The following is a 27,536-nucleotide window of genomic DNA, read 5'->3' as shown; positions in this document are numbered from 1 at the left end:
AACAAAGTTGGTTTTAAATAGAAAAGTGTCCCCCTTCACATTTTAGGTGTGAATAGCTTTGATCCTTCCTTATTTGACCAAAAACAATTCGAAAGAATTTAGACAAAAACATGAAGGTCGTGATGAAAATAATGTACCAGAGACCAGGTTGCAGGGCTAATGTGTCGAAAAATATTCATACTAGAGTATAAAAATTTGCTAGACATACTCATCTGGTATGCCGTCTTTAGAATTTGTAATCTCCGATGACCTCTAACTTATGGTCAAGGTCATTCAAAGTTTATCTCGATAACCAATGGATTTCGGGAACACTCATCAGACCGCTACGAGATCGTACTCGATAGCACTCTTTGGAGAACACTATAAGCCAAATATTTCCTTTGTTTTTTGTATTTTCTTAATATGGCAGTCAGTCTTTTACCAAAAGCACGTTAAGCTTTTATATTGCACAATAGGTTAAATATTAACGTTTTAGAAATGTCACAAGAGGGCCATTCAAACATTTCGTAGTGTGTAGACATGCGCTCGTCTACCACCAAATCTAAATTAGCCTTTTTAGTTTACATAGAGCCAAGTAGCGGCCAAAGTGAGAAGTTCCTTAACTGCTGAATTGTAATTTCTATACTAGGCACAAAACGTCTACATAGAAGGCAAATATCCAGCACTTAAACTGAAAAAGCTAATTGTCGTAGTTGAAGTTAGCAGTACCGTCATACGAGTTCGCGAAATGCAATATGGATGTTCCTTTTCTTTAGCAATGACCTCACCAAACTATTTGAAAATAAATAATATCAACGCACTATGAAAATTTAAACACAAAACATTTAAAAAAGTTAAACAGCGAATTCCCGTAAGTCAGTGCGTGGTATCGCTAGATAGCGACTTAATCTATTTCACTTTACTCGTTTATTAAACAAAACACCGCGATCAATTCGCGAATTTCGTAGTGGAAGGGTAACAATATAAGACGACTTAATCCGCAGTCAATGAAATTGCGAACCACTGCTACGTTTAGTCACTTTAGAATTCTGATTCAACCAGTATTTTTTTTTAATAATCAAGAAAACTTTTATTCATTATAGATTTACATATTAAATTAATTAGGAACCTGTATCGGAAATGACACCGTTATATTGATAGTGAGTTGGCGTCTGCAGCCTGTAACTGATCGGATAGTAATGAGTGAAAGCGTTTCGGTGTGAACTGATGTAAGGTTGCGGTTGAACGATAGCGTTGCGTCGAGAATCATGGAACTGTCCGGCCATTTGAGGCTGCTGAGGGTACAGGGGCGCCTTCCTCGGAGGGACAACGAGTGGTAGGACATCTTCCCTGATGACGGAGCTGGCTTCGTATCGATGATGAGCGTAAGTGTCGGGCACGAAAGCCGGGAATCGGAGGGTTGAAGTGGCGTTAGTCTCGATGGTCACCGTGGCGGATGTCGCCGCTTGCCTGATTCGTCTGACGTGTCTGTTTTCCAAAGTACTCGAGCGAATGCTGCTGGGATGACAAGGAAGGTGGAATGCTGATCGGTCACCAAGGGCACCTGCAATACAGGCACTACCATTCCATCATGACATAAACGAAACATTGGACCACGCGTAGACCCAAATATTTATAAGCCCCGGTGACGTAGAACGAAAGCTTGGTGCGATTGGGAGGTTTTTTGGTATTTTGTAGTCTGTAATTTATAAGTGACCTTGATTGAAGATCTTAGTTACGCCATTGATCCTTCACCCCTTGTCGCGGACGTCGAAACTTGTGGGCCTCAACTAGCTGAAATGGTGGTGTGCGCCCCCTAAAACGAGCCACTTCCGTTACGACGAAATTTATCAAACTATAAGCTAAACAATTTAAGCACGGTTTCGGGAGCAAAAGTTCCATACTAATTTCCATTGAAAAATCAAGAGTTTTCGGTTCGTCTTTAGATTTATATTTCAGTAAATTTAAGCAGAAATTTGCCCAACGTCGGGGTGAATTTTAACATGTATCTTTTTTTATTAATAATATATAATTTGTCAAATAAACCCCTCATTGCACACGCATCTTTTATGGCCTGGTAAAATGAGAAAATGAAGGTTTTTCCCTGATATCAATGTTCACATTGAATTTGAATTTCCAAAAAAATAATGAAATAATTTAAACCGTTTTCTTTCTTTAAAATATACTTAATTACCATTAGTTGAAGTTAAGCTTCGACTGTGTTGCACGAATCGAGTCTCGTAGGAGACGAACCTCGGATTTCTTCTTGATCCAGGACTCGTTTGGTGATTCTTGCAAGCTCCACAAGCGCACATGCCCCGAGGAGGTCGGCCCACTCTCTTGCTCTCTTCGTAATTTGCTAAAGAATAGGGAAGTTCATGTTACGAACAGTGATGGGCGCGCTCCTCTCATTTTGGGCTGTTTTGGTCATTTTGAGCGAAATTGAGCTTTAAATTATCTTTTTTAAAGACCCAAAACAATTTCCCCTCTTAAAAAAGATCAAGCGTGAGCGGATATCACACGAGCAAGCGTGAGCGGTGCGGGAACCGAGCGATTCTTTAATAAAAGTGCCCATCACTGGTTTACCTGCAAAGCTCGTATCTTGGGATTTCAAGCACTTGATGACGCTCTGAAGGCCTTCTTTGAGGGGGACGTGGGAAATCGGTCCGACTGAAATGGTGTGTTCGCTGCCATCCCTGTTGACGACTCTGCACTCTCCGTCCAAGCTACTCATTCGGTCACGACTAACTGTTGAAGGACCCTCCAACGAAGTCCCCGTAAATTTACTGAACAGAGAGCTGGAATAGTTCGAAGCAGACGACGAGAATACTGTAGGAAACACCCTCCGGGCTATAGCGTCGTTGCCCCAAATCTTCCAGAATTCTTTGACGCACTTCTCGGAACTTGGATTCTGTGTTATGAGAAAAATGCATAATGTAAAAGTACGATTATCACCATAAGGCTGTAATCACTTTTCTTAAGCGTGTCAGTTCCTCAAAAATTATTAATGATAGCAAAAGTATATACTATACTTTTACGAGATAAATATTCATATACTTGGAAACCAAAAGTGACATAATTACCAAAAGTGTGACAATCCCTGTACTTTCGTATGCTAAAGGTTTAATGAATGCTCGACTCGAGATCGACCCAGGGTTGGCAAAATCGTTGTTTTTTTCAAAAAGAACAAAAACAATGTTTTTTATGGTTTTAAACAATGTTTTTTATGGTTTTAAACAAGGTTCATTGTTTTTAACTGTTTTTAAATCAAACAATAAAAAACACATAATAAACAATAAAAAACTATGTTTAAAACACGTTTTAAACTATTCATTATACTTATATGAATCAGACTCACGAGTAAACTCATTTAAAGAAATATTAGGTATCATCAACGTATTATCATAAGTGGCACAATTACCCTAAGTGTGTCAATAAGATGAATTTTTCAATGATACCTTGTTTAACGAAAGTGACGTAAATGACGTCATTTTTTCCAGTAACGAAATTTACGTAATGTGTTTGCGAAGCGGCGTCTGCGGCGCGAGCACTAAAAATACCATAAAGGGTACTTGAACGGAATTCGCGAGTCCTACGTTTCTTTGGTCTGTTTAGAACAAACTCAAAATTGAAGATTTTCTGTAGGAAAGGCTCCTATTGGCACACTTAGGGTAGTATGGTTTTTAATATAGCTATCATCCTGCAATTTTTGGTTGCATAGTACTAAGAAAAGGGAAAATAGCTAGTTATCCACACATTGTTTTTAGGTTTGGTTTATTGAAATGTGCACGTCTGCAGTCATAAATCATCACAAATAAAAAATGTTATAAAAAATAACTTATATACCTCTATAATCTTAAAATTCCATCACGTCATAAAATTTCAAAAAAATCGAGAAAGGGGAACGAAATCCCTCGATTTTTATCTAGGAGTGCCGCCTAGTCGGTTTTAATCCGATCTGTCCAGACCGGCCGTGTTTCTTGTTACTTAAAACCCGGCACAACCCGACTAAACAGCAACCCTACTTTTATCTCGTGCATAGGTAGTGTCCCAAATAGATGTATATTGGCAGCTATATACATTCTATTTAAAAAAAAAGAAAAAATTCAACGCGTTCGTAGGATTTTTGTACTGGTAGGAAGTTTATGAAATCATATCGAGCCCTTTCAGAGAATCTTAAAATCCAACTACCCTTTATCAATACAATTTATCTTTCTTAGAGCCTTGGAATGATTTTTCTACCTTTTCCCTCATATTGAATAACCAAAATCTTACAAAAACACGATGAAAATTTACCTTATAAAAAACATGTTTAAAACAGATAGTTTAAAACGTTTCAAACAAATTGTTATTTGTTTAAAATAGTTGTTTTAAACATTTTGTTTAAAATTTGCCAACCCTGGATCGACCACAGAAAAGACTATTTATTGTTGCCTTTCTGGATCTTTTTTTAGTCTATGGTATTATATCGTATCCACAGAACGACGAAAAATCAAAAAATACACGAACTTTGACCAGTGCTACTTTGTTCCTCCGTTCCTCACTACGAGGCGTTATTTGTTGGTTTTAACTTCCTTCCCTCCCAAAGGCATACGTTCCCTTCTCCCCTCCCAACTTGTATTTCGCTCGTAACATTCATTAAAAAATAGGTCCAATTGACACACTTTTGGTAATATGTTACTTTTGTGGAAACTTGATTCCACGCAGTCTCCAGTTGATTTTTCCAAACACGTTTGGGAATAAAAAAATTGTGGGCCGAAGGGACACAGCACAGTCATATATTGATTTTCCTCTTCTCGATTCTGTTTTGCTCTTTTAACAAGATATTTTACAGCTCAAACTCTCTCAAATGACGGCTCCCTACACTTACTATTACCGTTAACCTCAACAAGTGGTTATAGAGGACTTGGTTTATAAATAGTTATATATCCCTACGCAGGGTAATTTACATTTTGCACCATAAGTAATTTTTGGCCATGATGGAGTGTACAAATACGAGATTTGGCGGGAAAATCGCTTCGAGCCTACGAAGGTACATGTTCCATTTTATCCTTATCTAGTATTAGATTTACTCATTAACTCCTGCTAATAGTTATGCATGGAGTGCACAGAACTAACGTCATGCCGAAAACGATAAGCGACGAGGCCAAATAGGGTGTTTTACACCTAATGACTTGGTTCGAAGTTCACCGAAAATACTTGGTCATCCTAGAAATATGACTCAGTAAGAATTAAATACGTGGAAAATAGATGGCTAACACTTATGAACAAAACGATTATAAACTCATAATCTCAATTGCCCCCGCTTAGATTGAATACTAATCATCTTTTGCAACGTATTTCTGTTAACATTAATATATTTTTGTAAAGATATCATTGAAAGTCAAAATTTAGGCCAGAGATTCCAACAGTAGACCGGTTTCGCCCTTTTGGGGCTCATCAGTACTGTGTAGGAACTCTGGCTTTACTCGGAAATCTGCAGATATCAGTAAAACTAATAAACATTCAGAGTGCCCTATTAGAAATGTTGGAATCTCTGGCCTAAATTTTAACTTTTGATATAAAAATCTTAACGAACGTTGGAATTAAACGGAAGCCTGAGCGTAAAAGATGTCTGCTGAATAGCGACCGCCATGCAATAATCGGTGAAGAATTTCACTATAGCTTGCAATGGACTGCTCACATATAGGGCACTCTGAATGTTTATAAGATATTGAAAATTGTTAAAAATATTTTAAAAAGAACTGCTACTGCATTGGGCATTAAATTTTAAATTTTAATACTTAATTCTTCTCAGATGCTACACAGTAGGGGCAAAGATTTTCTTATGGGTATTCTAAGAAGGATTTTGGTGTAGATTTTGTTACTAATAATAATAATTATTATTATATGAATATTAATAATCAGCTAGGCTAATACCCAAGGCACCACTGTGAAAGGGAACTAAATGCGTGTGTTCCGTAACTTCCGTTACATTTTGCCGACGTAAACGTACTTTGAAAATGGAGTCGACTTTCTTCAAGTGGAGTATCGTGCAGCCGGGAGCTTGCAGCAAATCCAAAACGGAAGTGAAGTATTGCGGATCTGTCGTGGTCAGTTGCTGGGCGGTCTCCTCTATGTTCATTTTTAGGAATTCTCGGTACGACAAAAAGCAAGGACGAACGTATTTTTTCTGCAAGAAATGTTTCCCGAAAAAAACATGAGATTCCGCTATGACACATCCAACATTTCGACTATATTTTGAGAAATCTCTTAAATTCCTGAATTCTCGAATAGTTCAACAGGCGAAGAGATTAGTTATAACAAATTATAAATAACTAAAAATTTTATTTATTAAAATTACTTTTCACTGCAAATCGTAAAAACGCATTCGTGCTTTCTAAAAAAGCAAAATTCAAAAAACTTTTTTCGCCGAGTTGACTTCCTTTTTAGTCTTTACCCAGAAATTTTCAAAAATCTACCTATTATAGTTTTCGAGAAAAAATGTCAGAGCAAAATCAGAAACCCTGTATTATTAATTGCTTCTATTAAAAATCTTATGGAACGAAAATTTAAATTAATTGTATCAGGAAACTATAGAGGTAAACACTTGGAATGTCTAAGGTTCCATTGGGACGTTGATACGAAAGCGCGTCGAGAAAAAGGCGAGGCTTAACTACGTTAAGTGTAAGACGTAACACGACATTTCAAATTCATTGGCTCGAGGTTTGACGCGAAAAGAATGCGTCGTCATGGTAACAAATAGGCGATCTTCCCGCGCAAAAAAAGGCTTATAAAACAATGGATTTAAAAACCTCAATTTGTTATCGTACTTAATATTTTGAAGTAATTATAATGTTCTTCGCGAAAGAAGTGTAGTGATACCTAATTTCAGGTATTTGTATGGTTATGAAAGAGATAATCAGGTAAGCTAATAACATAGAAATCTTATACTCCTACCTAGAATGCTCCAGTCTACGGGAGAACCTGACGCCAAGACATTTTGTAGCAACGACTAATGATTATATAGTTATATAGCTCTCGTGAGCTCGTGCAGGGGGCCGTGATTCGATTGACGTGGGCCAATTAAATGCGGGTTCTTAAGGTGACGTAATCCATAATCGAATTATTCTTTTCAGTAACTCAAACTAGATGGCAACGAGTCGTTGCAGTAGTCACTCTTTGAATCGTGATTGGCTGATACTGACGAATCCTCCGAAAATGTAATTCGCCCATTTGGTATTTATACGGAATCATTCTATGTTATAGGATTTCTATGGCTAATAATATAATAACCATGACTAGGCTTAATGACGAGTTTTCGTCGAATGAGGGTAGCGAGGCGCGAAAGTTTTCTCGTGAGTTTTCCCGCTTTAAGACACGCCCGTTTTTACGAGCTTCATCACGGCCGTAAAAATCTTCCTTGGACATTCCAAGTGTATACCTACATGTATATAGTTTCCTGATTGTATCTAATAATAATAAAGCTTTTCACTTCCAAGTTTTATATTTAAAAAAATTAGTGTTAGCCTATTCCCTTACAGATCCGAATACAATTGTAAGAGATTTTCCTGATATAATTAATGAAGTAATTTTTATGGAGCTACCAATCAGAGCTTCAATCGCTAAATAGTTGAAAAAAAGTTTAAATAATGAACATTAAAACAAGATAAGAAAAACCCCAAACCAATGTAAAACCTAACCCTAAAAATAAAGAAATAATTGTTTTTCCTTATTATTAAATATTACAATGCGTAAGAGGATGGTGGCAAGCCTTTCATGCCACGCGAGCCAACAGCTCGCTGCACTAACTATTAGCAGTGCCGGCCCAAGGCAAGTTTTAGGATGGAGCGAGATCCGATTATGGCGCCCCCTTGCTTGCCCCTAATATAAAAATATTTTTCCTTTATTTTTCTATATCACTGAGGTGCCCTCTGAGACTTGGCGCCTGGAGCGGCCACTCCGCTCGCTCTATGGTAGGGTCGGCCCTGCCCTTAACTCAATGAAAAGATGAAAAACTCGGGGGAAACGCAGAATGAGTTGATCCTAGTTTACACCCAGTGCCACCTAGGAGCAACAAACACAGCACCCCACACAAGGAGAAAGCAAACCCGTCAAAAGTCGTGCATTTTCTTGAGTACATTTTTCATTGGTTAGACGCTTTAGCGCCTGCTGCCGTCGGAAGGGGAAAATTCGGGAATTGTCTTCCCCACCGTCCGTAATACGTTCAGCGTAAAGGTTCGTCCAATGAAATTTGTACACAACTCTGCGTTAGCGTGTTTAAAGGCTAGCTGCGTTCTCCTTGTGTTTGTTGCTCCTAGGTGCCACAAGCTGGAATTGAACCCGGGTCCTTTTGCTGTGAGTCGAAAGGGAAACTATTTAAGTAACAGTAATATTAGAATAGCGTTCTATCCAATAAATTTATAACAAATCTGTTCGATAAGTAACATAGAATGGTTACAATCTAATCTACATTGGTCAAAGAAAACGAAATTTAATTTCAAGAAGCACCAAATTGGTTATCAAGGTTTTTGGTGAAAAAGAAAATGATATGTTAAAACTTGTAATTCAAAATACAAGAGCAATTACCTTTAGCACCGAGACGTTATTGAGCCTTTGTAAGGAGCTCACAAGGTATTTCTAGAGAATACCACCGAACGAAGAGATATGACATAATAAAATGCTTCCTTTTTTAAGATATTAAGTAGTGTCTTTTTCCCGAAGTAAATGATGTTATATGAGTAGCCAGATTATCTTACGTCATAGCGTCGTCTGCTCCGTCGTCTTATCGCCCACACGATGGAACAGACGACGTGATGATGTAGGGGAAGTAAGTGAGTCTTCGCGAGAAGGGGGAACTTAATATCTATCATGTGACTATTTCTATCCCCTTCGTAACGAAGAGTAGCCATGGAAAAGACACCTAACCCTAAATTACGGAACATTTACTTAAACAATTATAATAATAACCATAAAAATTAATATATTAGCCGAGTTAATTTAATTTACGTTTAATTCAAAACTAAACCTATTTATTGAGTGTATCATCTCTACAAAGCTAATCATACTATTATAAAAAATTATAAGTTACTAAATTGCAATTTAAATTATTTATAATATAGGTTCTGGTATAAAACTGTTTGTAAGTAACATTTAGTAAGGCTCATACAAACTGCCAGCCCCTTGAAACTTTATTCGACTATTCTGAATGTGCTTTGTTCATCACAATAAAGCTATTCAAATTAGCGACCTGGCAGCCTGGGAAAAGCGTCTCTTAGCAATCCCTTTACTCAATAGGCGATTCTATAAAGTAAATTTGGTCTTAACCAACTTGTTAAAATGGGAAAACAAAATCACGTGACCACCTTTTCACAGCCAATTTCGATTCGGTAACTCGTGTTCATAGTTGGCCGTGCGACGTTAAAGAAAAACATTATTATTTCCAGCTAATTAACTTACACTTTTCTATTACAAAATGTTTGTAATAATAATAATAAATATATAATTTAGACGAATCGATCAAAATTTAAACCACCATTAGCAATAAAAATGAATAATAGTTCGTATTTCTTAGGATAGATGGCGCTGCGGGTCTCCACAAAGTCACGTGACTACCATCTTTTCAGCCCCTCTGGACTTTATAGTTTCGCCTATTGGTTTTATATATATATTTCTATAAAGCATGTTTATTCGCTTATGTTTGTAAAATCATAAATGAGTTTTATATATTTTACGGTTATAAATAGATTTCATTTTGTACTTCTGGACGGGATAAATAAACTGTATTGAATTATATATTTAATTTAGAAAAAGTGACATAAGCCCTAAAAGTGTGCCAATTCTATCTTCGCGCCTGCTAAAACATCTCGCGAGGGCTAGTCTCACATTAGACTATAGATCCTACTATAAAGTAATGGATTAAAAATTGGTCTTCAATGGCACTGTTACAATTACTGTGCCTAATGGAATACAGAGCAAGACTATTAATTATGGACTAATAATTTCCATACTTCGTTAGTCTTAGACTAACGAAGTATGGAAATTATTCCTCACACTTCGTTAGTCTTAGACTAACGAAGTATGGAAATTATTCCCCACACTTCGTTAGTTTAGACTAGTATGGAAATTATTCCCCACACGGGCCACACCTGTTTAAGTTAAAAGATGGCTGGCCCAAGTTTTCCAAATTTTTCGTTGGTCATTGTCAATTTCTATAGGCCTCACAGATAAGTATACAGATAGGGGAGCTGTAGCTCCGTGGGGAATTCGACTAATATTCGGAGAGCTGAAATAGTGGCGGTCAGTATACACTATACAGATACCTCAAAGATAAAAATAATTCAACTTTTTATTTAATTCTCGAAATTTTCCCTCTTTTTACACAGCTAACGATATAATTTGAGGGAGTCCCGTGGACTCTTTACCCCCTTCTAAAGACATTTTTTTAGGAGTCCCGGATTTTTTTCAGGGGTTTTTGACGCGTGGACTGCCGTTATTTACAAGTCTGGTGGAAGCTACAGCTTTTCCCGTCCGGTTAGAGATGGTTTGATAGACTAATTTAATATCAAAGATTTTTATTTATTTATTTAATTAATTAACTGCAGCGCATTTATTAGGCATAATGCGTTTAATTTAACTTTTAAGAAAATACAGGCAGAATGAAAGTAACGCGTTTAAATTGTAGTTTTATTTTAAAATGCTACTTTTCTACCTTTAGATTTAGCAAGTATATATTTATTGTCTCCTCCCAACTGATTTGGTTTAATAAATTCGTTTCTATAGCGAGTAGAGCTAAAGAACTAAGTCTTTCTTGCGAAATAGTTGAACGCTACACGTTTTTGATTTTGAGATCCACTAGGCTTTTTTTGACATTGATTCACTCATTGTCAAAATCTCACTGTCCGAATTAAATAATTATTCTATTAACCATTTAACCCAAATTATTTGCTTAGTATTCGTTATCTAAAAGACTGACTGACATTAGCGCGACGGCCCAGCCGGACCCGAGCAAAGGATTAGGTTGGGTACCTTGAGTTAATAAAAATTCGGCACAATTGGAAAACTAAGGTGCATTTTGTAGTTCGGGTTTCAAAATACCAAACACTTATATCTTAATCCAAACCCTACAAAGTTGATTTCAAAATGTCAGGAAACGATTTTTTCGATGCGCTTTACTTTAACATAAGTATTATTTCTATCACGGAAAATATTGCAATAAGCTTAGAGAAAATCCAATTCTAGTAGTCGAAGAATTCGGTAAAAAGGCAAAGGTAGAAAACCGTAGAACGTCTCTCATTATTTCCTAAAAATAATTCTTTGTATAATACAATAAAAATATATTGATATATATTTTGTGTATACCACTTAGGGGCCCATTATCTGACTGTTGTCTGTTGACTCACTGAAACTCTATTACTCGTTACCGATCTTAATGTCCAATAACCGTAGTTAACTTAACAATTACCTAATAAATATTGAATGCCCATTTAACACGCGATATATTTAAAAATTACATTAAAAAGTTTAGGTTGAGCTCGGAAATAAATAAACTTTTTGAAATTATGATTTAAAGTTTACTTACATTTGCAAATCCAAATAACCAACAATTACTGTCTATATTATAACATTAACTGTTATAAAAAGTTTAATAAAAAACAATCAAAATACAACCAGGGCTAACATTTACAGCGACGAGTAGACGATTCCCAGATGACGTAACTAATAGTAAGGAAGTATAACGCGAGGAGAGACACGATTGCCGTGGATGGTGCTGGGTGTCGGAACATTATCGCCTCAACGCGAGTTTGCTCGTTGCTGTTATGCTAGCCTATAATCAAAAAGGGGCTACGTTCTTCCCTCTCAGTCACTAAAACTAACTGTTAAAAAAACTTTCTAGCGCCAAAATGAAGTGTGTAACAATGCCATTATTCAAATTTCAAACGAGTAAATTTTATTTTTAGATGTTTTTGTGTTTTCCGAATTCGCTATGGGTATAACAAGATTTCTTCGGCGCCCCTATTTGGATGGCGCCCGGGGGCAATTGCCCCCTCTGCCCCCCCCTTAATCCGGCAATGACTGTTAAAACGTTTTTTTCTACGTATATACGTCGGTTTTGGCGCCATCTATGGGTTTCGGTAGTATTAGTATTGATACATTTTCCTAAATAAATTTAACCTAAAAATCGCTTGGCAAGCAAAAATATTTCATTGACAGCGGATTTCAAAGCTCTATGTAATAAGCTATATATGAAATTTGAAGCACAATCTATTGGAAAGCTTGTCTCGGAAAACATAGTAAAACATCGTTCTGTAAAATAATTATTACTCGTTATCTATTGCTATAAAATTAATGAAAATGTTTTAAACAATTGATAAATATTACCATCGTGATAGAAAAAAGGACACAAGTTTATGATCTTATGTCGTGACTTTTTTTGGTGATCTCAACGCGAATATTAGAAATCGAAATTTAAGAGGTTTCAATTTGCAGTGTTTTTTAATATGGTTAGTTACTTAGCAAAATCTAAACTTATAATTGTAACATTTAAAAAAATTCTTAATTTATAGAATCAGGTATATTGAAACAAAAAAAACAAATCTTGGAATGATACCTTAATAAATTCCACTATTTCAGCGGTGTCACTTGAATAATGAATTTGAAGCAGAGCGTCTCCGTGGTATTCCATTATTGTGTCTACACAGATACCGATCACTGTTTCCAAAATGTTCACATCCATATCTACCACAAAATACTGCCGAAAATATTGAACTCGTTAGTACATAAAGATTCAATTGTGGTGTATCATGTAAATGATTTTAGTCAGCCGCCCACCACCGTTGAATAAAAGTTCCTAGTGCAAGTTCCCAACTTGATATTCTTTTCCAAAGTTAATCTAATATATTAAATTTTTCTGATTAGATGGCAACAAGAATGTAGTTATTTATACTTATAATAATAAGCTAGGCTTAGTATACCACCTGCATTATGATAAAGCCTTTGTTATTAGAGATGGCAATGAATCTATCCGATTCTTAGAAAAAACGACTTTACTGGAGAGCGGGGTGCCATCTATTAATGGCGAAGGAAGCTTAAATTCAAAATAGTGAAACAATAACGTCGTCGAAGAACCATTATAATTATTATAGTTAGATAATTTTAGTGGACTTTAACTTAAATTATATATCACATAAAAAGCGTATTGTTAAAAATTACAAAATTCAAGTTATTGACAAATTTACAAATAAGCTATTCAACGCGAGGGATAATTTAATGTTCCGCCTTTTGGGTCAAAATGTAGCTTAAGTATCTTGTTTTGATTTCGACGATAGTGACGTTGAAAAAAGAGCTAATTCACGTCGAGCCGACACTTGCTTTGGCCCAAGTCATCTACCGACTTTTAATACATTGCGTAGTTGGGTGGTGGAAACCCCTTCATGCCACGCGAGCCAACAGCTCCCTAAACCGAGGGGTAAGACACTCTGCGAACTCGGTGTACACTGCCGTACCTTTGACAGTGCTAAATGGAACTCGCGAACTCTTAAAAATATACACCTTTAACAGTGCTAAATACACGAACTCGGTGTACAGATTATCTGAGACTGTCTTACCCCTCGCCCTAAAGGCCTAAACTTACCCTTTTAAATATGGCGATTTCAATTGAGTACGCGCGTGTTTTTAAAACCACCTTAGCACCCGCGTACAAAATTCAGTGATTCTACTGGAGATTTTTCGGAATCAGTAGTATTTTGTATCCAAGCCTAAACTCTATGTTGGGGATAGCGGCCAATGAAAACCAAGCGTAGTCAATGACGCCAATCATTCAAATTGTTTTGGCATTCTACTAATTATTTCTCATTCACTACGAAAAGGAAAGCAACGGAACTTTATATTTAGATATTTTAAACGTAAGCGCTTCGTTTAATAACCAAATTAAGGCGCTAATGAATCATTTGCAAATTAACAAATAAATTTTTGATTTTATATAGCCTATGCATAAAAAAGTTCAATTCTTACTGGTAAGCTGCAAAGTGCTGTAGATGAACGTTGATCCAAAATTATTTTCAAAATATTTTGAAAATGCCTCAAAATTCCTTCTTCTGTATCTCGTTGATAAAGCGTAAGTTGCACCACTGGGAGAATGTTTCTGAAAAGTTGACTTTCAAATTAATACAATGGCTTAAAGTAAACGCTATAAGAACAAAATATTTTATAAACCTGAAGCATTTTTTTAAAGATTGTTAGAAAATTCGTTCTACTTAATAGGAGCTTTAGGATCAAATATGTTTGGTTTTTGGTCGATTACCCTGACTAAGCAATGAAAGACGCTACAATCGAAACACTTTATAAATATATATATTTTTGATTAATATGACCTCTAAGGCCCTTTTAAGGGTACACACCATCAATTTTCGGGACATTATACCTACGCAACAAACCACCAAACAGCTCCAAATAAAATTCAAAACTAAACGAGCGAGTGGCAAATATTGAAACCTTGTATTCCCTTTCAAGGTCCACAACGCCGTTTGGATAATCTGGATGAAAAACCAGTAGCTCATCCTCTGCACGTAATAGCAGATCCAGGCAGGTGATACTGTTGCGCCTTGCCGGAGTGACTGTCTACGAGAGCCAGGGGCGTAAGAAACAGGGGAGGCACGGGAGCGTCAATAACCCACCCAAATATTTACAACTAATTTAATTGCCTCTACAACTTTTTGGTCGGTTAAAGGAAGTATAACCTTTTCATTTTCTAACCAGATGTTGTACGTAAAGTGAAATACAGGGATTTTTGACGGATAATCACACTAAAAGTATCCCCAATTTGGTACTGCTTTGATTTCTCATATCTACTAGAACCCGTTTCGTGACTTTAAACCCACGTACCTCATTATTAAGAAATTATATTTGAATAAATATCCAAACTATAATGAAAATAATTAATTTATAGCTCAGATATTGTTGTTTATATGTAAATTAAGGGTGTATTTAAAAAATGAACACTAAATATGAAACAATAAAGGTTTCAAGTGAGAAAACCTCTTTAGGGTGGGCACGCTTCGCCTAATAGAAGAATTGTGTGTTTCTACTATCGTTCTAGACTAGGGCTGTTAATTTTCCGGAAAAATAAAATGCGGAAAAATTTCCAGAAAATTTTCCGGAAAATTTTCCGCAAATCGGAAAAATAAAAAATTTAAACATAAATTACTTTTCAAGGGTTTTTAATGTTTTAAACTTTTTATCGATTTAAAATGACTAATATCAGTAAACCTACTACAAAACATTAATACTGTTACATTTCAACCAGTTTAAACTAGTCTATAGGTTTAGTTTTACTTTTAGATTAGAAAAAATGAGGTGAAAATGCCGCTTTATTTAAATTTGCAAAAAATATATTAGGCAAATCATGGAATGAAAACGTTTTTAATATTTTTCGGAAAAATACGGAAAAGTTTCCGGAAAAAAGGCCTCGGTAATTTTCCGGAAAATTTTCCGAGCGGGAAATTTTCCGACTTACAACACTATTCTAGACTAGCGCCATGAGCGAGAAAAGAGAGAAGCTATGGCGCACCCTACAAAACAAGGAGTGTTCTACTCCCTTTAAAAACGATAAATTGACTAATTAAAAATATTAGAAGCTAAATATAGATTATATTAATTTACAGTTCTTAATGTTTTAAGAAACAATGGTTTTGTATCATAATATACTTGAAACTTACTGAAATCCTTCCTATTTTGTGTTAAAGATCACGTGGTCAGAAAGTGTATTTACCGGTGCTCCAAGCAACGACGCAGGACCGACGGTGTACGATAATATTAAAGCAATGACCCCAGCCACCGTATCGTTCAAAACGGGATCCACTAATTGTACCCGAAAACAATAATAATAATTATCAACTGCAACTAGCTTACGCCATTAGGTTTAACACTTGAGAAAGCAGTGATAGACCTTGCTCTTGATATGACATAAGTAGCGGTGTCGAGACTCGAGAGTAAAAACTTTAGACGGATTAATTTTCGAGCCTGGTTTGAATACTACTACCTTAGCTTTAGAAACATTATTGGAAACATTTGTTCTATAATATTTGATAAACATGAGCTTGTAAATATTTACAATTAATAAAAATTAATTAAATTATTTTATGTAAACATTTATTCTGTAAAATTTGATCAGAAAAATTTTGCGCTGGTATTTCCCTCTCTGGTATTGGCCAACCATGTCGATGGACCCCTTCCTCCAAAATTTAGCGGGCTGCTCGCGAGTCGCGCCGAAAAGGTCTACTCGTTGCTCGTCGGTCAAAATGACCCCAGCCGCGTCTCGATAATAAATCTTATGGTGTATCAAATTTGTAAAATGAATGTTGATTAAAAATATACTTAAACTTTCTTTTAACCTTTAAATGTTGACACTTATTCATTTTTATAGAAGCAATTTTATAAACTTAACCCCTTTAATATTAACTGTCTTAAAAAGTGTATTGTATATCGAATTTCTTGGAGTTTACATGCTGTTGCAGTATACAGCAGACAATGTTAATGGATGAATATAATCGGGAGTACTTAGCTAAATAGGAACGGAACATAATTAATCCTTTAGGGTCTTAATGAACAAGACCAATAATGAAGGATGGAAAATAAAGTTGTGAACAAATCTTTTTTAATAGCTAGCTAGACGTTAAGCTCTTGTTCCGCTTTGTTGAAAAAGGCGCTTGAATCAAAATTGATTATTGTTAATAAACATATTCATTTTTATATTGTATTAATTAATGTTGTATAAGTGTAGTTTAGAATATACCTGTAAAATTTATTCTCAAAATTTGTGCTAAAAATAATTCTTGAAATTTTCTAAATAGTTCTGTAAAAGGATTGTGGAAAAGCCCCACATTTCCTTTCTTTTATATCGCATTTTCTTCAAAATAGTTCGTATATTGTAACAATGCTCGGGATGGGCACTGGCGACGTATAGTCCGGTTGCTGGCGCTTTGGAAAATTTCGGGGTAAAACCCGGCTATGCGCGCGCTCGTGGCCAGCCCCAGCTTGATCCCCTCCCAGAGGGGGATCTTATAAATAGGCTGCTCTCCTTCAGAGGGCACTTAAAAAAACTGTAAATCGTCAACGGGTTAAGACCCAAAAATAAAGATGGTAGAAAACTAAAAAAAAGTTTGTAGTCATTAATAAAAATAGTATAGTTATAGATAGGACGTGACCTGATATTCAACTTAAGTTTGCCAGTAAAAACAAATAAAATTCTAATTAAATATATATATTTAAATATATATAGGTGATTTAAAATAAATATTATTCGAAAAATTACCCGTTTTTTAAATGTTTTTGGTTGTAACAGCATATTTCATATTACTAGGAATCCATAACGCTCCATGGAATGAATATCTCCCCATATCCCCCGCGGTAGTTTGTGGCGGAGCATTATGGCTTGGTCCAAAAACGGTTATACCGCCTTAAAGGGCAACGCAAGTGACCATGCAGGGGGGTAAATTATCTTATAGATAAAAAGAACGACTGCGCATGCGCTATCTGCCATAGCCTTTCCCTCTGTAAAAAAAGCAGAACCACATTTTCCGAATTTATTTTGTATAAATGCGCCTCTCGCGGTTTTTACGCAAAATCCATGCATTCTTTATTCGCGAAAATGGCCGAGGAAAGTGAAGTCTCCGTGCTTACCGACAAATCGGATCCTAAATTTCTACAAAATAAATGTAATAAAAAAAGATAAATATTATGTCGGGGTATAATGATATGGAAATTGTTAAGAGAGACGGGATATAGGAGAGTGTGTGGTGTGGAATTTTCTTAATCCAATGTGAGACTAGCGGCAGAGATTTACCGCGTCCAAGGCCTAATGTTTCAACTTCCATTATTAAAAATATTCAATTCACAAATAATTTTATTCCAAAACATTGTTAAATCGAAAATGTCAAAGTCCAACTCTCGGAAACTAGCCCAGTTCTTTTCTCCATAATAAATAAATTAAGCTAGGCCTAAATTCCTGGGTTCGTTGATTGCGAGCTAACTCAGCGAAGAAAATCGAAAAATTCGCGAATGAGAGCGAAATTGCGCTGTATAAAATCATCCTTGGAAAACCTACTTACGGCTTGTTGAAGAAAACATAGTTCCCCCCCTGCATGACCACTTGTGTTGCCCTTTAAATGACTTGAAAGCTCTCGCGTTTGATTCGTTACTAAAAATATACAGGTTTTTTTAGTCGTCTGCTAGTTTTCACATCGGGAAAAAATGGCAAAATCCATCGGCATAGTTGATGAGGTTTTTCCGGTATTAGAATCTGTGGAAAAACCTGTGGTTTGTAACCAAGTTTCAAAGAAAAGAGCGATAAAGATAGTCTATTTTCCTCCAAATCTTGAACAAAGGCCTAACAGCTCAGATTTAGAAGCATAAAGTGAAGCAAATTGCTATCAAAATCCTGTGAGTGTTATCATAACATCCAAACAAATTAAACACAATACTATCATTTAAGTCCTTTATAATTTTTTCTTATTCTTATTTCTATCAGAACTTTTAACAATAAAATCAACTCCACCAAAGGCCCTAATTAGCAAACGAACCATTATTCACGTGGTTTTATGAGAGGAGGAGCTAACCTTGGATGAATAATAGGACTACTATTATTAATCCAAGAGCTAACACTCGGCTTATAAGCTCCGTCTACTATGTTTCGCCACAACGGCGGGGAATCAAATTCGTTATTCATTCCAAGTAGCGTTATGGATCCCTGTTATTACCATAAGTAAAATAATACTTTACTTAACTTGACACTTGTAGCCTTGCTCATGCATTTTTTATTACTACATCCTTTCTTCACCAGCAATAAATCAGAAAAACGACTAGCAACTCTGTAACCCGGAAGTTGAATACTCTTTGGGATTTGATTTTCTATTGGTCATCGAAAAGGAGTCAGAGTTCAAATTTAGCCAATCATATAGCGCTACAAAATATTATGAGGTACGAAATGTAAGAAATAAAATGGCCGTTATGGTAGTCGGATTATTAGGCCTAACTCTATCGGAAAATTATACCTAAATACTAAATATTATTAGGGTCATTTTCAAAGTTTCAACTGAAAAAAAATATTTTTATTGCGTAATTAGCAATTGTAAAAGTTATTCCAGTTTGAAAAAGGTTAATTCTTACATTTTAATTCATCAATTCATTTTTATTTTGATCACAGCGGACAAAACCAGGCATTCATCCAGGTACAAAATTATTCAAATTATAATAGTCAAAATCTGGAAGAAATTGTAATAAAATATTCGTAAACTAAATGAAAAACCTTGTTACATTAAGAACGTAACAAGCTGAAGGTTTTTTAACGTCTACAGTATTTGGTGCATAACATTGATAAACATCAATGAGATGGATCTTCTCAATATACAACACTAGTGATCCACAAATTTTGAGTTGTTGGTGAATTTCTAATATAATACCATTTGCCCAATATAAATATTTAATATTGTTGGGGAAAATACATACAGTTTCTTTAATTTCTTCCGTTGTTAAAGTTTCCGCCTTAAGCCTAAAAATGACTGTTTTCAAAACCGCGGGAATCACGTTCCCGGAAGTTGGGTTAGTTCATGCCGCCGCTACCGAGTGGCGCTATTTCGAGAAAAAAATTGACGTCACTGTGAAGATAGGATGTAGTAGAACATTTTACTAATGTCATACTTAGGGGTATTATGTTACTTATGATATTACTGAATACCAAAACCTTGATAATTAGTTATCAGATATCATTTTTTATTAAAACATCACAAATAGCTTATTGTAACTATTTCTTGAATCTTATTTAACATTTCCAAAGAAATGAGATGACTCACTCCTTTATAATACCACAGTTATTATAACTAACATTTATTTTAATTCAGAAGTTAAACTTTGGATTAAAGTAATAGTTAACATTACCAACTGCTCTATTTTTCTCAAGATATAGATTTTTACAAAATTTTATTTTATTTTCCGTATAAATATTATGATTATAATATCACAGTTATTAAAATATAACTAAGTTATATTATTAATTAATAGTTAACGTTACTAACTTTTTTCTTCTTTACTAAATAACTTACATTTTTTCTATTTCAGTGGTATTAAGATTAGGATTGAAGTTAAAGTTCAGAAATTGACTTTTATATTTTTCCAAAATTTCTAAATGTCAAACCTTTTTTAACATAACTAAGATAAGAATGACTCCATAGAAATGAGGAAATTAGCTTGAAAAACTATCACAGCAATTTCAGCAAAGCTTTGGCGATTGTGGGTAACGGTATTAACAAAAACTTTTGGATAAGATAAGAAAGGTTTGTCATGGAGCTCCACTAACGACCTAAGTTATAATTTTTGCCCTTTTTTGGATTCCTGTGATTTAATACTGTTAAGGTACTTCATTCTCATAAATATTATTGTTTTAATGTAACTGTTGATAATGTTTAAACGACACCAATTATTAGTTTTAAATATTGTTTTGCTAATATGATCAACAAATTGATTTTCATCAGTGACTTATTTGGTAAATATTTTCGAAAAATGCTTTCTTTCTTACTTTTTAACTTCACTGAGAAAAAAATTAGATGAAACCACAAGTTCACCCAATATAAATGATCATTTCAATCATTATCATTTAAGTTTAATTAATGATTATATTTGAAACGTTTCTTCGCCACCCAACCAGCCATATATTCTAAACCGTTTTCTTCTAATAGACCCATGTTGAAAGTTGGGGGGCCGAAAATTAACATTTTTACCTGGCAACTCAGCATTTGGACGGAACATCCGTTTCCTTACTTCCGCCTGTATATTTCAATGGCGGTCACGTGGTTCAAAACGTCACAAACAGGATGTTCCGTCCAAAGGTCTCACTTAAGCCTCGTCTGCGGCCCCTCTTTTGTTATGGGTCTATTGAGAGAAATCATTTTCATTCGAGCTATTATTTAGAATTTTTCTTATTAATGAGGTGCAGGGCCGTGCAGAGGTATCCTGGGGCCCGGGGCAAAGTTACTCGCGGGCCCCTTCGAATTGCACCCCCCTTGAGCTTCTTCAATGGGCCCTACAGCAACGGACCCCCTACCAGTCCCTCGTGGGCCCTTTTCGCCCGGGCCCCGGGGACCTTGCCCCCCCCTGCCCCCCCCCCTCATCACGGCCCTGATGAGGTGGATATTTCCAAGGGATGTTATTTTTATTAGGGGAGCTTTTTGCCAAAGCATTAGAAATATTATCCCTTTTGGTAATGTTTTCCAGAGATAATTATCAAAGTTCTCACTGAAGCCATCTTCCTCAAATTCACTGGAGGTTCGTTTTAATGCTCTAGTTACAAATACCAATTTCAGAAGAATATTTTGAAAATATTCTTCTGAAATTGGTATTGGCACTCAAAATTCCTGGATTGTTTCCCAGAACTATGATTTTAAATCTGCTTAACGCATTGAGGGGGGTTCGATGGTCTCTTGTGTGAACTTGCGATAAACTATTCTCAAAGTAGTCTTGATTTTCTTTTTGGGTGGTGGCGTGTAATTCCGGACGCTTCTAATTCCAGATACTTGTTTATATTTGTTTATTCTTAATTTTCATGGCCGTAGGCCTTCTTAAAAGGATGTAGTTAGGCCCCGGGAACCGGGCTATACGTAGAACACAATTTCAAAATCGCCTAAAACGTTCCTGATTATTAAACGACAGTCCTAAAACGCCCGATTAAGCTAATGCCAATTTGTGGGAATGCCGCCCCATGCGCCTCTCGATATAAGCTCTCATCTCGTCCAAAGTGAACGTTTGATAAAAACCTTTATTTCTGCTAAAATTTAAACTTTTTTCTTACAAAACTAACATATGCGGGGTCATTTTGTCCTAAAATTTAGTTATTTACAAGTAATTATAAAAACCTTTATGTAGCAGCTAATTCCGGACACCTTGAAAGGTCACTCGTTCATTCGTAATTTATAGAGAATAAAATTGAATTAAACGATATTAATCAAGACTGTTTAGAACTTTATTATATCCGCGATAATACAACCACAAGTTTTCCCGCACTTTAAGAGCGGACGACGCGTTATTTCACCTCCCGTTCGCCCCCTCATTTCCCCCCAATTAACACGGCTAGAAATAAGCCTCTCCTTAACCCTAAAACGTCGCCTCCCAAGCAACGCGCGAAGTTGGAAATTTGTCGTTCGTTCTACGATTCAATCTCTCTATTCACGATCATTAATAAAAAAAAATAATTTCACGATCAAACTAATCTAAAATTTTTTGTTTATTTTTTGTATAGGCCCTACCTACCTAATTCATATTATTTGTTAATTAAAAAAGTTATTTTGGTAAAGTTATCTATAATTTTAATTACTAGTTTTTATTTATTATTACAATTTTTTAATTTGGAATTTTAATATATTTTTAATTTGGAATTTTAATATATTTTTAATTTGGAATTTTAATATATTTTTAATTTGGAATTTTAATATATTTTTAATTTGGAATTTTAATATATTTTTAATTTGGAATTTTAATATATTTTTAATTTGGAATTTTAATATATTTTTAATTTGGAATTTTAATATATTTTTAATTTGGAATTTTAATATATTTTTAATTGGGAATTTTAATATATTTTTAATTTGGAATTTTAATATATTTTTAATTTGGAATTTTAATATATTTTTAATTTGGAATTTTAATATATTTTTAATTTGGAATTTTAATATATTTTTAATTTGGAATTTTAATATATTTTTAATTTGGAATTTTAATATATTTTTAATTTGGAATTTTAATATATTTTTAATTTGGAATTTTAATATATTTTTAATTTGGAATTTTAATATATTTTTAATTTGGAATTTTAATATATTTTTAATTTGGAATTTTAATATATTTTTAATTTGGAATTTTAATATATTTTTAATTTGGAATTTTAATATATTTTTAATTTGGAATTTTAATATATTTTTAATTTGGAATTTTAATATATTTTTAATTTGTAATTATTAATATATTTAAATATGTTTTATATTTATATTTATGTCGTGTATTATATTTCAATTTGTGTTATAATTTTTTAATTTGTATTATATATTTTTAATTTAATTATTTAATTTGTGTTTTAAATTTTTTTAATTAGTGTTTTATAGTTTTTTAATTTGAATTATATTTTTTATTATAATTTAAAATTTTTATTATAGTCTAGGTAATTTTTAATTATGTAAATTATAATATTTTAGAGAGTGTCCAGAATTAGAAGAGGACGGTCGGACAATTAGAAGCCTGTGGTCGGAAATTAGAAGCCAGTTCTCGGAATTAAAACACTCTAGGCCAGAATTAGAAGCGGGTACTAGCTTCAGGAAAAAGGTCATAGAAATATTAATATCAGATGCTTTTCACTCGAAATAGGTTTAAAAGACGCGCAAAAGTTCAAACTATGGAATACGCTATAAAGTATTCATATCAAATTAGTTATTGGGTTATGTTTCTATCGATTTTTAAAAAGTGTCCGGAATTACAAGCCACCACCCTATTTACAATTATATTTGGTCTAACTTCTATAAGTAAATCATTTAAACACTGTATTGAAATTATTACCGCCTTCTGAAATACTTGTATATAGGATTTCCCTTTACAGGTCATGTTATTAATTACCGTATAATACACTGCAAATTTGAGGTACGTTTAGAGAACATGTCGAGAACACTTATGTGCTCCCATGTGATCTTGTAATGTGTCTATGTGAACTCAAAATGTTCTTAAAAATCATTATGTGTTCTTCTTGTAAACCATAGTGTTATTAAAGTGTTTAAGTGTTCTAAAATTGTAGAATTAAAATTTTCAGAACACTTTACATTTCAAGAACGTTTGGTTCGCATATCAAGAAAACTATTCTTTCAAAGTGATCTTGAGATGTCTCTAGTTTTTCATATTACACAGGCATAACGTGTTAAGGTTTTGAACACATTTTAATGTTCAAAACTTTTTGATTCAGAATATTAGATTTTTCATTTTAAATACTTTAAATTTAAACCACTGGCAGCTCTATTACATTATTTGGGTGTTTTGATCTAAAATTAGTTGAGAAATAGCAAAGAGTATAAAAACTACGTAACCTAGAGATATAATGACGGTCGAAAGCAGTAAAGGAAGTTGTAGCAACCGGGGGGGGAAGTCACTCAGTGAATTTGCACTTCAAATTTCGGTACCGCAGCGCCACTACGGCAGTTTTAAGTGGCAATCATTTTGATTTAGTTCAACATTCTTGAAAATTCCTTAAGGAATTGGTTACCTTTAGGACTTGGCAACGTTAGAGAACAAACGCCTTATTCTTCACTTTTTGAAAATAAACACCGAAACAACGAATCAACAAATTCTAACTAAAAAATCACGAAACAGTAACCAATTACTGTCACTTTTTTGAATTGACAGATATTAGACAATTAAATATCCAAAATGCCAAATTTAGCACCTCCGCAACACCGTAACTGCCATTTTTCTCCGGTTTTATTATTTATTGTACTAAATACTGCCGTAGTGGCGCTTCCTCCCCGGTTGCTACAACTTCCTTTACTGCTTTCGACCGTCATTACATCTCTAGGTTACGTAGTTTTTATACTCTTTGGAAATAGCACCTAGTTTACAGTACTTGACCTTTCGTAATGGGTGCTATATCTTAACTACTCACAATTGTCAGTGTGGGGCTGAGTGCGACCAAAATAATGATAATCTAATATTGCTTGCAGTTGATAACAAAAAGTATAGGAAAAAACAATTTAGTTTGTAATGGTCAAGTACTGCCACCAGGTGTTATTTCTCAACTATTCAAAGTGCAAAACACCAAAATAATCTAATACTGCTACCAGTGGATAACAAAAAGTATGAGAAATAAACACAAATCTGGTTTGTAATGGTCAAGTACTGCCACCAGGTACTATTTCTCAACTATTCAAAGTGCCAGTGACCAAAATAATCCAATACAGCTGCCAGTGGATAACAAAAAGTATAGGAAAAATACAATTTGGTTTGTAATGGTCAACTACTGCCACCAGGTGTTATTTCTCAACTATTCAAAGTGCGAAGCACCAAAATAATCTAATACTGCTGCCAGTGGATAACAAAAAGTATGAGAAAAAAACACAAATCTGGTTTGTAATGGTCAAGTACTGCCACCAGGTGTTATTTCTCAACTATTCAAAGTGCAAAACACCAAAATAATCTAATACTGCTACCAGTGGATAACAAAAAGTATGAGAAAAAAACACAAATCTGGTTTGTAGTGGTCAAGTACTGCCACCAGGTACTATTTCTCAACTATTTAAAGTGCCAGTGACCAAAATAATCTAATACAGCTGCCAGTGGATAACAAAAAGTATAGGAAAAATACAATTTGGTTTGTAATGGTCAAGTACTGCCACCAGGTGTTATTTCTCAACTATTCAAAGTGCGAAGCACCAAAATAATCTAATACTGCTGCCAGTGGATAACAAAAGTATGAGAAAAAAACACAAATCTGGTTTGTAGTGGTCAAGTACTGCCACCAGGTACTATTTCTATTGCAGTACCAGACTTTCTAGCCTTTTATGTAATCCACTGGCAGCTGTATTAAATAATTTTGGTAGGTCTTTTTGGGTTAATTTGCTGTACCTTGGGTAACTTCTGTTTGACCCTGGGGGGGGGGGGGGTTATTATTTGAACCGAGTCGACTGTATCTTAGAATTATTGGTGAAGTTTTATTTCCCACTAAAATTCCTTTCTGAATCAAATTAAAATAGGTTTTTTTATTTAAACAAATATAATTAACATTTTCTTAAATTAATCTCTATTTGAAATTTAAATAGGTTTTTTTATTTAAACAAATAAATTTAAAATTTCATTAAATTCATTTTCATTTTTATTGGTAATTAAATGTAAATAAAATTCCTTTAAATTAATTTTTATTTATTTGTAATTAAATGTAAATAAAATTCCATTAAATTGGTTTTTATTTTTCCAGGAACATTTTAAGTACACTTCCAAAAACCACATCTGTAGAACACTTTAGGTGCTCTTAAATTGGGAATTTAAGAGCACCATACACTTTCAGAACATATTTAGTTCACTTTAATAGCACACTTTTAGATCATAAGAACATTTTTAGTTCATATAATGTGAACGTTTTAAGAACGTCGAAAAGTGCTAAGAACATGATTAGAGCACTTTTAGGACACTTTGTATGTGTTCTTCAAACACAAGTGTATGTGATCTTAAATCGATACCGTTTTAGGTGATCTTAATGTGTTTTTATTGAGTTCTTTAAATGTACCTCAAATTTGCAGTGTATATAATTTTGTTCTATAAGTTGGATACCATATCCACTTTTGTTAAATAGTATACTATTCTTTTGCCAGAACGAGTAAAATTGATAAGCGGATTCCGCTGTAACTAACCTTCCATTCTGAGGTAGAAGCGTAATGTACGTCTTGAATCCATGAACGACCTCGAGACACTCGTCAAAAAAGAGCGCATTCTGGAAGTCCCTGCAACTTCTTTGGCATTCCGCTCCGCCGCTCGCGTCTCTCGCCTGAAAACTTTCTTTACTGAAGAACGATTCGGCGAACGCCTTGATGGCTTCCTCCATGAAAGGAAATATGAATGTAATGTGTTGCTTTCCGGGCCGAATCGAGAAACATTTGATCGCTTGTTGGACGTTGTCCGGAAGACACCCGATGAGTCCCATGGTCAACAGGTTGACGTCTTGGTCTTTAGTAAACATTCTTTAATATCTAAAATGAAAATTAATACGCTGTCTTTATTATGTGTTTTATGCACGTTGAAGCTCCACCCAATTTTATCCGCGACATACATAAAGAGCTCACCCTGACACGTCTTTTCCTTTAAGGTGGATAGGTCGTGGTGGACCAGTTTTGGGGCCAGAACGATATCTCGATTTAAACCTACATGACTTTTCCCTCTAGGGCTATTTTAAAGACTTAGTTTACAAGACTGAGACTCAGAAATTTGATGGCTTTGAAAATATCCACAACAGAGTTGGAATCTTTGAAAGAGTTCTAGAATCGTTTGTACGACGAGCTCGTACATGTATTAGAGCCGGAGTTGTAAAGTTTTAAAACTGAGGCATTTGTAAATTCAATTCTTAGTAATTATCATTTATTTCGATTCTTTAAAAAACTTTATCGAAGTGTTATTAAATTCATTGTCTATTAATGACATTAGCTATGGTCATTATCGTTTCACCATTAAAAAAGCGAACTGGTCGCTGCATTCAACTTTCAGTTAACAGTGACGATTAATCTTCTTTTAGATTGCACAGAGGCAACCGTCTGCTTACCAGGTGAAAACTCAGTAGTCTATGAGCTTCTCGCGTTGCCCGCTACGTGGCTTTGTGCAAACTGAAAAAACTTCTTGAGATCAAGGCGCTTGGCCTCTTGCAAATTAAACCGCTTTCATAACGAAAACTGTCGTTTATTTCGATTAAATAATGCCAAATTGCATCTCATATCCCTCCATACAGGTACTTCATTGGCAATTAGTGTTTTCACAGCTGTTAACATGGGCCGGTTATTAATCTTCCACCAAATGGA

At 34.6% G+C, this 27,536-nt stretch overlaps 1 protein-coding gene across 1 annotated transcript; it reads right to left on the bottom strand.

The window, feature by feature from the left end:
* Positions 1-1,100: 1,100 nt before the first annotated feature.
* On the bottom strand, positions 1,101-26,707 carry LOC149936874 (uncharacterized). Its single transcript, XM_090153737.1, has 7 exons — positions 26,382-26,707; positions 13,972-14,101; positions 12,569-12,709; positions 5,975-6,151; positions 2,566-2,890; positions 2,174-2,338; positions 1,101-1,543 (listed from the first exon to the last, which is right to left on the bottom strand). The coding sequence occupies exons 1-7, from the start codon at positions 26,705-26,707 to the stop codon at positions 1,101-1,103; spliced, it is 1,707 nt and encodes a 568-aa protein (XP_090009863.1).
* Between the last annotated feature and the right edge of the window lie 829 nt (positions 26,708-27,536).

This window comes from Leiobunum rupestre, chromosome 7, assembly GCF_980474605.1.
Source record: "Leiobunum rupestre chromosome 7, qqLeiRupe1.1.hap1, whole genome shotgun sequence".
In the NCBI taxonomy this organism is placed as follows: domain Eukaryota; kingdom Metazoa; phylum Arthropoda; class Arachnida; order Opiliones; family Sclerosomatidae; genus Leiobunum; species Leiobunum rupestre.
Note: the sequence above shows the minus strand (reverse complement) of the source record. Positions and strands in the feature narration are given on the sequence as shown.